Source organism: Coffea arabica, chromosome 11e (genome assembly GCF_036785885.1).
Source record: "Coffea arabica cultivar ET-39 chromosome 11e, Coffea Arabica ET-39 HiFi, whole genome shotgun sequence".
Classification (NCBI taxonomy): Eukaryota; Viridiplantae; Streptophyta; class Magnoliopsida; order Gentianales; family Rubiaceae; genus Coffea; species Coffea arabica.
In genome coordinates, this window is record NC_092331.1 from 54,911,493 (window position 1) to 54,924,288 (window position 12,796).

Sequence of the window (12,796 nt, forward strand, 5' to 3'; positions counted from 1 at the left end):
TGATTTATAGAATCAAATTTTCATTTCACAGTAGCTTTTAGATTATTACGTAGATTAAGTCAACATTTTGTGCAAAACTGTTTAGCATAGATGGTTAATTGAGTGAATGCAAAACTTTTTTATGACAAAGTATGTTCTATTTGCAGTAACAAACTTGATAGTTTTATTAGAGAGGTAAAAAATGTCATAGCATTTATTCACGTGGTAAGTAGACAAAAAAAAGATTTTTTTTCCAAACTTTATAATGTTTTTGGGATGATTGGAAAGGGAAATCAGAGTATGTTGACAAATTGTTTTTTTTTTTTTCCTTTTTTTATAGGTACTCACGCGTATTGTTACAAGAATGGAAATGAAAAAAATTTATTTTGGCCCTTCAAATCAAGAAATTGTACATTTGTCCGCTTCATGAATGGTGAAGCACATCAGAAAGTCATGTTTTTTTGTTTATTCATTTTTCTTTCTTTGTTCGATACTCAACAACACGATGGATACGCTCAGCAAAAGTCGCAAACGCCAAAATCTTGATGAAAGCAGCTCTTCAGCCATCATCATGTTGAAAATACTGCAAAACAGTAGTGAAGGGCATTGCATTCATGTATCAATAAGGCTACTTCTAAGACAAGAGAAAAGGATTTGAATATTTTCTTTTTAGCTGCACCAATCTAATTGTTTGCTAATTTTGGGCAATTGACTAGTATGATCATCTCATACATTATCTGTATTTGATAATTGATATAGGTAATTACCTGCCAATGAATAAAACCAATTACACGGTTTAAAAAGGGAACCTAATTGGTACAAATTGAGATAGTTACGTTGACAACTACATTGTGGCATTGGAGAGAGGGTTGAATTAGATGATAAGTTAAGAGAGATTGTAAGTAAGAGGTTTAGGGTTAAAGACCTCCCACTTACAAGCCAAAAAAAAGACAACTTCAAGGTGGCATAAAGTGACTAAATTGAATGTTCAATTTAAAAAGTGAGAACTAATGCCATAATACAGAGTAACAACTTCAAAGTGGTGGTTGCTAATAATTGTCATCATATATATGCAATATTTATTGAAAACCTAGGACCAATTGCCATATACAGGGATAAAGATCTTACTAATCAGTTGATCCATCTGATTCGATTACATTCTTTTTCTTTTTCTTTTGCTTTTCAGAGAATTGGAATTTTATTGCTGTAAATCTTTTTACTGCAGCAGAAATCTATATGCTCCACTACAAGCATATATATTAACCCTTGAACTAGCCAGTCCAGGTTTTTTTGTTGGACTAGGCTCATTCTGGTTCAGTTTTTCATAGTCAATGGTACATTTGGCAAAGCTGGAGTCACCTCTGGAGATAACTTGTAACGTTGCTTTATAGTTCTTGTAGTGCTTCATACAATCTCCATCTATTGCCTCAGCAGCATTGGTCTTGTTCTCCTCGTCAATTTTGAGCCTCTCTTTGTATACCTCAACTTTCCCATCTATATTTGCATCACAAAGAAATTCATTAGTGGCTTTTCTTAACATTGAATAATGTTTTACTCTTAATTTGTTGTTTCCTATATTATCTAGCTATTAGGCTCAATTTGCCACATTTTGGGAAAAACGAATTTAACAAGAAAATGTAATGGAGAAAAGTATCAATTATTAAAAACTATTGATGCTTCGTTACGCCAAACTAAACTACAATATAGACTCCTTATCCTTGATGTCTTTCTCATTTCGTTAGGAAAATTAGATAATTGACTGAGTATGCTAACTACTTCACAAGCTAGATCGCATAAAAAAAATAAAAATTCATAAAACTTAAAGGAGTAAATGAACATTAAGATACAGTAAAGTGATGGTTTTACCTAAGTACAACAAATAAGAAGTAGGCGTGGCATTATTTTTTGTGCAAAAGGGTAAAAACTTTTATAATGAAAGTGTTACAATTCAAGAGATGAGTGGTAGTATTGAAAGAAAGAGTGTAAGTGAGAGATTCCGAATTCGAAACCTCGCACTTACACTAAAAAAATGATAGTAATTTTAAAAGTTTAGTAGAAGGTCCTCTTCTTCTTCTTCTTCTTTTCTTTGTGCTTATCTGTTGCCTTTATAAAACTCAATAGAAAAATCTTATTATTCTACCGTCTTCACATAAGAAGCAATAATATAGAGTCAATTTCTTTGCAACCAGTGAAAGGATAAGGAGATAAAGTCAATTGAGGAGGCTAATTACGATAATATGTTAAGCTCAATAAAAATGCCATGAAACATATGATAAGAGTTGTTGTCAAGAAATTATACAAAAAGATACCGAGGGAAGCCCAAAGCCCGTGAAAGGAATATAAAAAATAAAAGATTGTGAATATATCAAATAAAATTGCGGTCCATGGGCACGAAATAAGTTGAGTACAAATTTTGGTATGATCGATTCATAAATTTCTGCTGAAAGATTGTCTCCTGAATTATTTGTGGACATCGATTGTGATGGCTCGGAAAACTTAGTTTCCTCTAATTCAACAAATTAGTTATATGTTGATTTATTTGATCGATTCATATATAGCTTGCTTTATCAGTTACCTTTGATTCAAAAGTCAGTCCACTGTTTGCAGTACTTACTTATAAGAATGTGGTTTAATAATTTTGCAGAGTAAAATTTAGAGAGGTTTTGAGGGCTTAGTTGACGAAAATTTAACAAATATATGGAAGGCCAAGCTAAGAATCAGGGCCTGACAGATATTATTACACTATGAGGTCTCATTTCGATTTACTCTACCATTTATTTATTTTTTGAATAATTGAAATGGAATTCATATATATTCATTCTTAAGAAATTGTTCTAATATTGCCCCTTTCCTACCTAGTACTGTATTATTTTTTCTTGACAAGGCGCACAAATAAATAAGACATTTTATTTTAGTTGTCATTGATAGGTTGCAATTTTATCATTTATTTTATTATTAATTTTCCCTATTACCTGACTTGATGTGAATTAATTATTAGATTCTACTCACTTTTCGTAATTTACATTTATTTCAGAGAGTAGAACAAAAATATCACAATCAAGGCCAATTTGACAGTCATCGGGAAAGAATTCAAATAGCAGGCAATTAAAGGCATTCTTGGAACAAGGAGATGCAAGACCTTTTTGGTAATTTTGAGCCAAGACAGCAACTAAAAAAGGGAAAAGAAAGCAAACCTGGGGAAGCGTCCAGAGGCTTCGTCCTCTCCGCAAGGGGGAGCCGCCGCACAAGGCAGGAGCAATAGAGAGGAACTAGAATTGGAAATGGCAGGAGGGGAGCACTACTCTGGAGCTTTAGCGTTGACTTTTCCTTCCTTTGCTTCTTAGTAGTTTTTGTCTTCTCTCGGATGTCAGGAACAATTGAAGCATTGAATCATTTCCTTGTAGCTTTTTCGTTTGATTTTTCCTTGTGACCTGTAGTGGATTCCTCCTGCCACATGATGGCCGCAGCTCTTGTTTCAATTTTGTATGGGTTTTGTTCATCAAATATAAACTAATTTTCTCATTCTAGTCAAGGGACAACGGATGCTCTGATTCGACTAAAATTGTGAGATCGCTTTAATTTTATCCTTTTCTTTATTTATTGGTATTCGCATATTTCCTGATTATAGTACTTAAGATTGTTTAATTAATTGATTGTCTTGGATCCGGATAATTAGTTAATTTGATAATCTATTGTCAATTGGGACGTTAAATCCGTAATTGTTTAATTGTCTCAAAATAGTGATAACTGGCATGATTGGGTTTGTGTTAGGGGGATGTGCGGGCCAATCTGAAATAACCCTGGTAGTGCGTTATTTGGTTAGAATAGGGCTCCTCTAATTCGTAAGGCAATTGAGGAATTAAATCTTACGGGCGTACCTAAGATTATTTTTTAATTAGAGTAGTGATTAACGGACGTACCTTAATCACCGATACAGTAAGGAGGGGTTAACTGTCATCGCTTGTTTGGCAGTTATAACCTATTTATTAGTAAATAATTGGAATTGCCTTTGTTTCAATGATCAATTAGGTGAACCATTGCTGAAGTTATTTCTTGGCTAGATCCTTAATTATCACTCATTTGATTTTAGTAATTTGTTATTTAATTTTTAGTAGTTTCTTAGATTTTATTTGAATTTCTTTGAGTGTCACCTTCTGCACAAAAACATTCCCCTTTGTCACTGTGAATTTGAAAAGAAACAATTACTCCCAGTCCCTGTGGATTCGACCCTACTCACCGCTATCTACAGAAATTACTTTTAGTTTGAGCAGGTTTTATTATTGCACAGGTTTCGACACCCTGTCAGTCATGAATTAGGAAAAGAGCTTTTTTCCTGAAATTCATTTTTTAATGTTTCTTGATTTTTGTCTCCTACCAAGAAAAAAAAAAAAAAAAGTATCTGTCCTTTTGGTTTCTCATATTTTTGCAACTTTTGCAGGTATGTATCAACAAATTGTCATTGGGATATATGTGTGTGTTTGTGTGCGCGTGCACGCATGTGTAAATGTATGTATGTACATATATGTGCATATGTGTATGTATGTACATACATACATATATACATACATATATATGTATATATATGTGTGTATGTATATATATGTATACATATATACACCACACCACACACCACACCACACACATGCATATATATATATATATATATGTGTGTGTGTGTTTATGTATATATATGTATGTATGTATGTATGTACATACGTACGTTCATCAAGGATTTTCAGCCAACTCATTGCTTTGTGTACTAGCCACAAAGGTATTCCTAACAACTACCATTTAATTGTTGGATACATTAATTAATCTAAAGGACAAACCTGCAAGGCTGTTGGATCTCATTAATTAAATAAGAGCCCAGTGTACATCTTGGTCATCATGACCAGTTAATGGCAATAAGGTTGTACTCTCTATCTTGCCGAAGAGTGGCCAAATCGAAGAGGCGCCTTAATGTTTATCACTACAAACTTACAAAAATTATTTTGGTTTCTACAGGTAAATTCTGCAAGCAATTGAAAAGCAAAAAGTTCAACCGGCAGAAAATTGTGTGGATTATTAAATCTTAATGCACAATAACTTTTGCGACAATCTTAAGCCTAATTAATAACTCGTAATCCACCATAAGCCGTGATGATTGCTGCGCCCAATGCGATAGGGAAAAAATAAAAAAAAAGAAACTCGTTTTCCAGTCACCTTCGTGCACTTCAATCCTGTTAACTTTCTCATTCACAAGATCTGGGAGTTGGTGTGCTTCAGCGCCAAAGCTAGGAAGAACTCATCAGCATCAGACATCAGCCTGAATTCAGCCTCCAACTTACCTACTAATTTACTAGTCATAGTAGAGAGTTCCTACTAATTGATCAAACCGAAAAAAAAAAAAAGAAGAAGAAAAGCCCTACTAATAACCTTGAACAATACTATGTTTTATGCAACTCAGCCACTTGACTACCTGATCTATAGATGCTTCATTAATTGGTTGGCTCCCACAAGTTACAAATGTGTGGTTCTCTTTTCTTTTAGCTGCAAAATATGCGTGTAATCGTGAAGATGAACGCATGTTGCAATATCTTCTCATGCAAATGATATACTGCTGCGTTTAGCCAATACTGTCACACTTGATTATTAGTTAAATTGGTAAATGCTCCACTTCTGTCTCCAACGGGGAATTCAATGGGAAATAATGATGTGGGGTATACTTCTTTTTTTAGGGGCGCCGGGTTATACATTTTTATCTAATCCTTATCCATAGAAAGCAGAAATCAAAATTGCTCTACATTTCAATTGAAGTCCATGATAATTTTTTGGACAAGTTTGATTTGTTTTGTACAGTTATATGTTTAGGACAACATGCCAAGAATCGACCAAAAGTAGACTCACAAAACACTAGCGTACGTAGCTTAAAGGACAATTTCGATTTTGCATAGGTAATGTTTTGATAGATTTTCAGCTTGCACTTTAAACTTCTATTTTAAAGTCTTTTAGTTTTATGAATACACTTTTTTTTCTGTAATCTATCTGTAATCAAAATATATAATGGGCTTTGAGTATTCCTAAGAAGAAGCGCAATTCACTTTTGCAAAAGAAGTAAAATTAAGAAGTGAAATTGTTATTTAAATTTATATATTTGTTGTGCAGGTGCGTACATTTATTGTTCCTATGCATACATTGTAGAGTTCAATTGTAACTAACATTGTGGAGATACTACACGCCAATGTTGTACTTTCTGCTGGTTTAGTTCACCTCTTTGGGGACATTTAGCAAGAAGTCAAGATATGATAAATAAGTGTGTGTGATACAGCAAAATTTTATTAAATTACATGACGAAATTGTGATCTAACTGAAGTTTTGCTCATGTTCCTTCGTTAGAAAATCAATTAACGTGTTTGTTATCACAAGATTACTTATGCAATTTAGAGATCCTCTTTTGATTAAGAAACCAAAAGAGATATTTAAAGAGAGGAAACTAGAGAGATCCTTGAAGTTTGAAGGTTCATTATGGTGAACCGATGCACTTAGCATTTATGTCTTCTTCAAGCCAAAACACTGAGATAGATATAAAGCCACACCAAACATTTATTGATCTTTGCCTTCAAAATTCGTCGAAATTCACTAATTAGATTGATCTTTTCTACACAGCATATAATTGTAATTACACATGCAATTCGAAATTCAAGTTACTTGTATTAAAAGAATTTTGCTAGTTCATCTATGATGATACGTAAATCAAAGAGTGCATGGGTTAGAAAAGTTATGGCATGGTATCAGTGAATGTCGCTCGTTTTGTGGAGTTCTAAACCTTGAGGTGGTTCGGAATTTTATTGCAGCCAACTTTGATCCTAATGGGGGGGGGGGGGGGGGGGGGGGGGACGGGGATAAAATCAGGCTTTTCCAATAGAACTGGCTCACAGATTAAAAGGGTGTGATCCCTTTTCCCTCTTGCATGTTGCAATTTGATTAACTTCCAGTGCGTTTAGGAAAACATTAGTATAAAGGAGTGAAAGAGTGCCTGAAATTTGCAATGGCGAAAGTGTATGGACATTATTTGTGCAGACATTTGAGAGAGAATGCTGAGCTGATAATCCTTGATGGAGCAGGGCATTCATGGGGTTATGAAAAAATCTAAGGAGTTATATAAGCACCTAAAAACCTTTCTCATAGGCTGAATCAACCAACCGACTTTAGGCACTTCAATCCTTCCTCTTCAACTCACAGAAGAAAATTTGTCGTTCAACTCAATTTTCGAGGCTAAAAATGTAGAGGAAAGCCTCTAATCAATTGAATTTATAGGTACACTTTGTTTCCCAGAATAAATAACTGACAATGATGGTTAATAATTCTTTCAACAATGTTCCATTCATGATGTATCTTTACTCAAGCTATTGTAGATCATACAAATTCCACTTGTGGAAGGAAGACGGGAAAATTAAACCATGTTCATGGCTGGCCACTAAATCCTTTGTTAATGACTTCTAATCAACTACTACTATTTCAAAGATACCATAAGACCACTAAAAATTCAGCTAAACACATACCATTCTGGGTAAACGATGTCATGGCCCTCAAATGACCTAATCAGCCTAACTTCAAGGGTGCCTATTATGAAAAGGACCATATGCCCAAATTGTTTCACATCCTAAATTATCTAAGTAAAAGTATATTGAGACAAGAAAAAAAGAAAAAAAAAAGAATAGATAAACTATGCTCCCTTTCTTTTCAAAATATTCAATCGGTAAGCACTAATCAAACTGAATAGTCTCAAAAGCATAACTCAATCATATAATGATCACAGAGAATAGCGAAAAAAGAAAGGGAGAAGAAGCGGTGGTCTAGTACTCTGGTCGCAGACTCAAATTTTGGTTTTTGGAGAAGGGTCGGTAGTAGTGGTTTTCGACAGAGAATGATAGAGACTGAAGTTTGAGAGTCTGAGAGTGTGGACTTAGGGTTTAGTTCTTTTAGGAATTTTATTTTTAAAATTTTTAACGGGATCAAATTGACTGCAATGCCCAAGAAACTAGCTGTACTACAAAAGTTAAGGGTAGAAATTTCTCAATAAGTTCTGAACACTTATGTGTTTTAAGTCATATAAATTTAATTATTTAATATTTACACCAGCGCTCGATAGCACACTATATTCCTACTTGCACTCGACTCATTAAAACAATCGAACATGTTTGAAATTGATTCAAACATGATCAAAGTCAAAACAAGACGATCCATTGATCAAGCAGCTCCATATGTGCACCCGAGTTGCTTGATTCGCATACATTCCTATCGCAAAATCATAGTAATTGAACCTTCAACATCGAGTATAGGATTGGCCTTTGTTATTCACCTAATGCTTAAGTACATAGCCTGACAGAGCCGGCATTCTTCCAATCACCTTGATGAACATCAATGCCATGGACTTTCTCGGAACCCAGATTTGGAAGTTGGTGTGCTTTACAACCAAAGCTATTGAAGAACTCATCAGGATCAGACTTGGATCTTTATCTCAGCCTCCAACTTTTCTGCTGTATTAGCCATAGTTTTTTCTAGCTCTACTAGTAAAAAAGCTACTGATTTTCAGCTCACCTTCACCTAGTAGAATGCAAATGCTAACGTATATGTACCTTAACCATCGGACCACCGCTTATATAGGATCAGTTCCATTTTTCCGTACATTTGTGATGGTTTGTACTAATATCTTTGCTTTTTATCAATTGTGTTTTAGGTTTATGTAGTTATACCGCTCATACCTATGCTTAAATTTCAATATACTAATTGGGCTTAAGTAGCAAAGTTTTGAAATTTAATTTAAAAAGAAAAAAAAAAAAAAAAAGAAAACCTGGCTACATTATTTTTGGATTAGGTCAGGAAATTTGCCTTGCTATTCTTCTTCATCATAGTCAAGACAAAATTTCTGTTGTTAGACTATTACCAAGATTAGGTTAATTATCTATGTCCTTTGATGTGAGGCAACATGTCCCAGATTAAAATTAAGGGGCAGATAAAATGTCATATTAATCCAAGAAAACCCAACTGCAACCAGAACTAGATTTCATGCCATCACCTAAGACGAGTGGGTTAGAAAGATTTGTTTGCTTGATATGTGATAATACAGGCTTCGTTAATAAGTTATTAATGCGAATATGCAAAACAAATGGTTACATTATAGATTCCTGTGCTTTGTGTTAAAGCTTTTTTTTTTTTTTTGGCAACAAATTTTTGGACTGCACGGATCATTCCTTGCTGCTTTTAGATTTCAAAACAGAAGCTACAAAGTACAGAACATTTTCAGTTTTAGAAATGCACCTCGGTTTTTCAAAAGGTGCATTGACTACTGTAAAGAATAGTTTCAGCTCCATGAGATCGATGCCAGTAAGATAGTTAAATCAGCAGTGATAAATGTTATGCAATGAACCACTGTTATATATAGGAAGCATGCTGCGATAATGATACCCCATGAGGAAAAACAGAAACCCTAATAATCATAGCGATGATAGTAACACTAAACCTAGAGTTATGAACTAGTTCTTCGAGTTAATTAAGAATTTCTTGGTCACATCTTTGTAGTCAAGTCATCCAAACAAAATTGTATTCCCTCGTTTATCCCAATTGTACCAAGAGACCATTATTTGGCGAAAAAGACAACAGAGAAAACATGTCAGACATAATCATATAATCAGTGCTCCCATAGCCAAAATGCGCAGGATTAGATGTAGTTGGGTATTAATGGAGCAAATTTCTTGACGTCTTCACTTGAGGAGAAGACGACAAACTGAATTTAACTCAAAAAATAATAATAAAATTGCGTTTAAAGGAGCTGCAATGAATTTAGTTAGGAATATGGAATTAACCTATCTGGAGAAAGATGGACAACATTAAGCAAACAACATGCGTTTGAAAAAGACTAGCATTGATGAAAGGGTTAAATGCAAAATACCCCCCACAAACTATATACCTAGTTGCAGTTTACCCCCTAAACTATAATAATAGACATTTTGCCTCCTTGAATGATATGTTTGGACAAATCTACCCCTTTTATTTTAAGCATTGTTATTTTTCTTTTTTCCCTATCATTTTCTTTTTAAATTCTTCCTTTTTTTTCTTTAAACATTGTTTAAATAAGTAGACTAGATTAGTCAAAATTTGTTTATTTCTTAATTTCATATGTCAATATTTTATAAAAAAAAAATCTATGGAATACAAGATTTTTTTTCCAAATGTTGAAGTCAATGTCATTTATGAAATTGAACTTTTCAAATATATAATAACAAAATAGAGAAATTGATTAATCAATTATTAGTAGTATCAATAACCAAAAAAATGAACTACTATTGTTGTTTATTCTTATTTTTTATTTCACTACAAATAACAATTGCTAACTTTTCTTTTTTATGTGATATATAATATGTTACTTTTATTATAAGTAGTTGAGTAACTGTGAACTCTTAATTAGTTTATTGGCACTTAAATTGTTGAATTACTAGATTAATACACTTTACAATATAAGCTACATATATTTTGTAATAACAAAGAGTTTATGACAAATTATTAAGAATGAATTTAACAAATAAACAAATTAAAAAAGCAGTTTAAAAAATATTAAAATTTTTTATGTAAGTCTTTTCACATCGGAGAGAGGCATTGGCTAGTTTCACGAAAGAAGGAGAAACAAAAAAAAATGAAAAAATGAAAAAAGCTAATAGAGAAAAAAAGAAAGAAAGGATTTAAGATAGTAGGGGTAATATTGTCCAAACATATCATTTAAGGGGGAAAAATGACTATTATTATAATTTATGGGGTAAACTGCAACTGGGTATATAGTTTATGGGGAGTTTTTTGCATTTAACCCTTGATGAAAAGACTAATAAAGTCAACAGTATGCCCACACAAAATTCAATTTCCAAGTCACCATTCCAACCACTTCTTTGACTAATCCTAAACTTGGAGGTTGAGCTCCATAAAAAAGTTTATTCAAAGGCAAAACGATTTGGGAATTGCAATGGGAAGCAAGTCGTTAAATGAAGTAATCAAACATCACTTAGTAAAGGCTTACTAAACTAGTTAATAAAGATGTTGTTGGGCTGCTGTATTCACCATGAATTGATTTAAAGATGAAAGTTCAGGATCTTTAACATGGAATATGGTGATTTTTCTCCAATTCTTCCTGGCTTTCTCTTTCTCTTTTATTCAGGTCTCCCCGGCAGGAAAACAGATACACATATATATATACACACACAAAAAGAGAGAGAAAACATACGAGATCCTTACAAAATTTGAAGGTTCATTATCGTGAACCAGTGCACTAAGCATTTATATCTTCATCAAGCCAAAAAAAAAAAAAGAAAGTTAAGATAGATATAAAGCCACACGAAACATTCATTTTGTTTTTCATCATTACACGTAGAATCGTTAACACATACAAATTACAACCAAGCACTAACAGCAGTAGAATTGCTAACACTTATACAAATTACAACCAATCACTAGCAGGAGTAGAATTGCTAACACTTATACAAACACTTGTACAAATTACAACCAATCACTAGCAGGAGTAGAATTGCTAACACTTATACAAATTACAACCAAGCACTAACAGGAGTAGAATTGCTAACACTTATACAAATTACAACCAATCACTAGCAGGAGTAGAATTGCTAACACTTATACAAACACTTATACAAATTACAACCAATCACTAGCAGGAGTAGAATTGCTAACACTTATACAAATTACAACCAATCACTAGCAGGAGTAGAATTGCTAACACTTATACAAATTACAACCAATCACTAGCAGGAGTAGAATTGCTAACACTTATACAAATTACAATCAAGCACTAACAGGAGAGCAAATTTTTGGAGGCTTCACTAAGCCCAGACAATGGGGTTCATTAAAGATTCTCTTATATTAACTTATAGATGTATTATTTATTTTCTGCTTTGAGAAGTGAAGCATCCACATCTTTTGCAGCATGAATTAGCCATTGGAGGTAATGAATTGGAGGACGCCCATTCTCACTGATGTTCTCATATTCAATACCCCATTTGGCAAAGTTTGAGTCACCTTTTGAGATAACCTGGAACTTAGCGTTATAGGTCTTGTATTGTTCCAAAATGTGCCCTTCAATTACTTCGTAAGTGATTGTCCTGTTCTCCTCATCCACTCCAATCCTCTCTTTTACAGTTTCAACTTTCCCATCTGTATAAATTTTCACCAAGGTAGATATTAAACAAAGTAATCCAGCAAAGTTAAAAGCAGTTTTTGGATCTTTTCCAGTACTAAAATTGTTTCTTAATCGATGAAGACGAAAGATACGTCAAGTGCAGGGTTGGCCTTTGTTACTCACCTATAGCATAAGTCAATAGCTTGACAGAGCCTGTAGTCTTCCAATCACCTTCATGAACATCAATGCCATGCACTTTATCAGAGCAAAGACTTGGAAGCTGGTGTGCTTTGCCAGCAAAGGTGTGGAAGTACTCATCAGGATCAAACTTGATCCTTATCTCAGCCTCCAATGTTTCTGCAGTATTAGCCATAGTTCCTTCTAGCTCTACTAGTCACAAAACCACTGATCAGCTCACCTTGATCTAGTAGAATGCAAATGCTATCGTGTATGGACCTTAACCATCGGACCAACATTTATATAGGGCCAGTTCCAATTTTCCGTACATCTGTGGTAGTTGGACTATTATCTTCAATCTCTGTCAATTATCTTTTAAATTTATGCAGTTATACCATCATACCCCATATTTTCAAAATTAGACATCTCAAATTTGAATGCGCTTAAATTTGTCTTGCCATTTCTCTTTTTGATAGTCGAGAA

General features: G+C 33.7%; 1 protein-coding gene across 1 annotated transcript; it reads right to left on the reverse strand.

Moving 5' to 3' along the window:
- Positions 1 to 11,331: 11,331 nt before the first annotated feature.
- On the reverse strand, positions 11,332 to 12,591 carry LOC113719507 (MLP-like protein 34). Its single transcript, XM_027244725.2, has 2 exons — positions 12,320 to 12,591; positions 11,332 to 12,171 (listed from the first exon to the last, which is right to left on the reverse strand). Exons 1-2 carry the CDS (start codon positions 12,507 to 12,509, stop codon positions 11,897 to 11,899), a joined length of 465 nt encoding a protein of 154 aa, XP_027100526.1. The 5' UTR covers positions 12,510 to 12,591; the 3' UTR covers positions 11,332 to 11,896.
- Positions 12,592 to 12,796: the final 205 nt, after the last annotated feature.

What these genes read in the sequence shown, in the direction of transcription:
- LOC113719507 (XM_027244725.2), bottom strand. Translation starts at nt 12,509, where the DNA reads ATGGCTAATACTGCAGAAACATTGGAGGCTGAGATAAGGATCAAGTTT. An exon ending in GCTATTGACTTATGCTATAG is followed by an intron (nt 12,172 to 12,319) that starts GTGAGTAACAAA and finishes AAATTTATACAG; the next exon opens with ATGGGAAAGTTGAAACTGTA.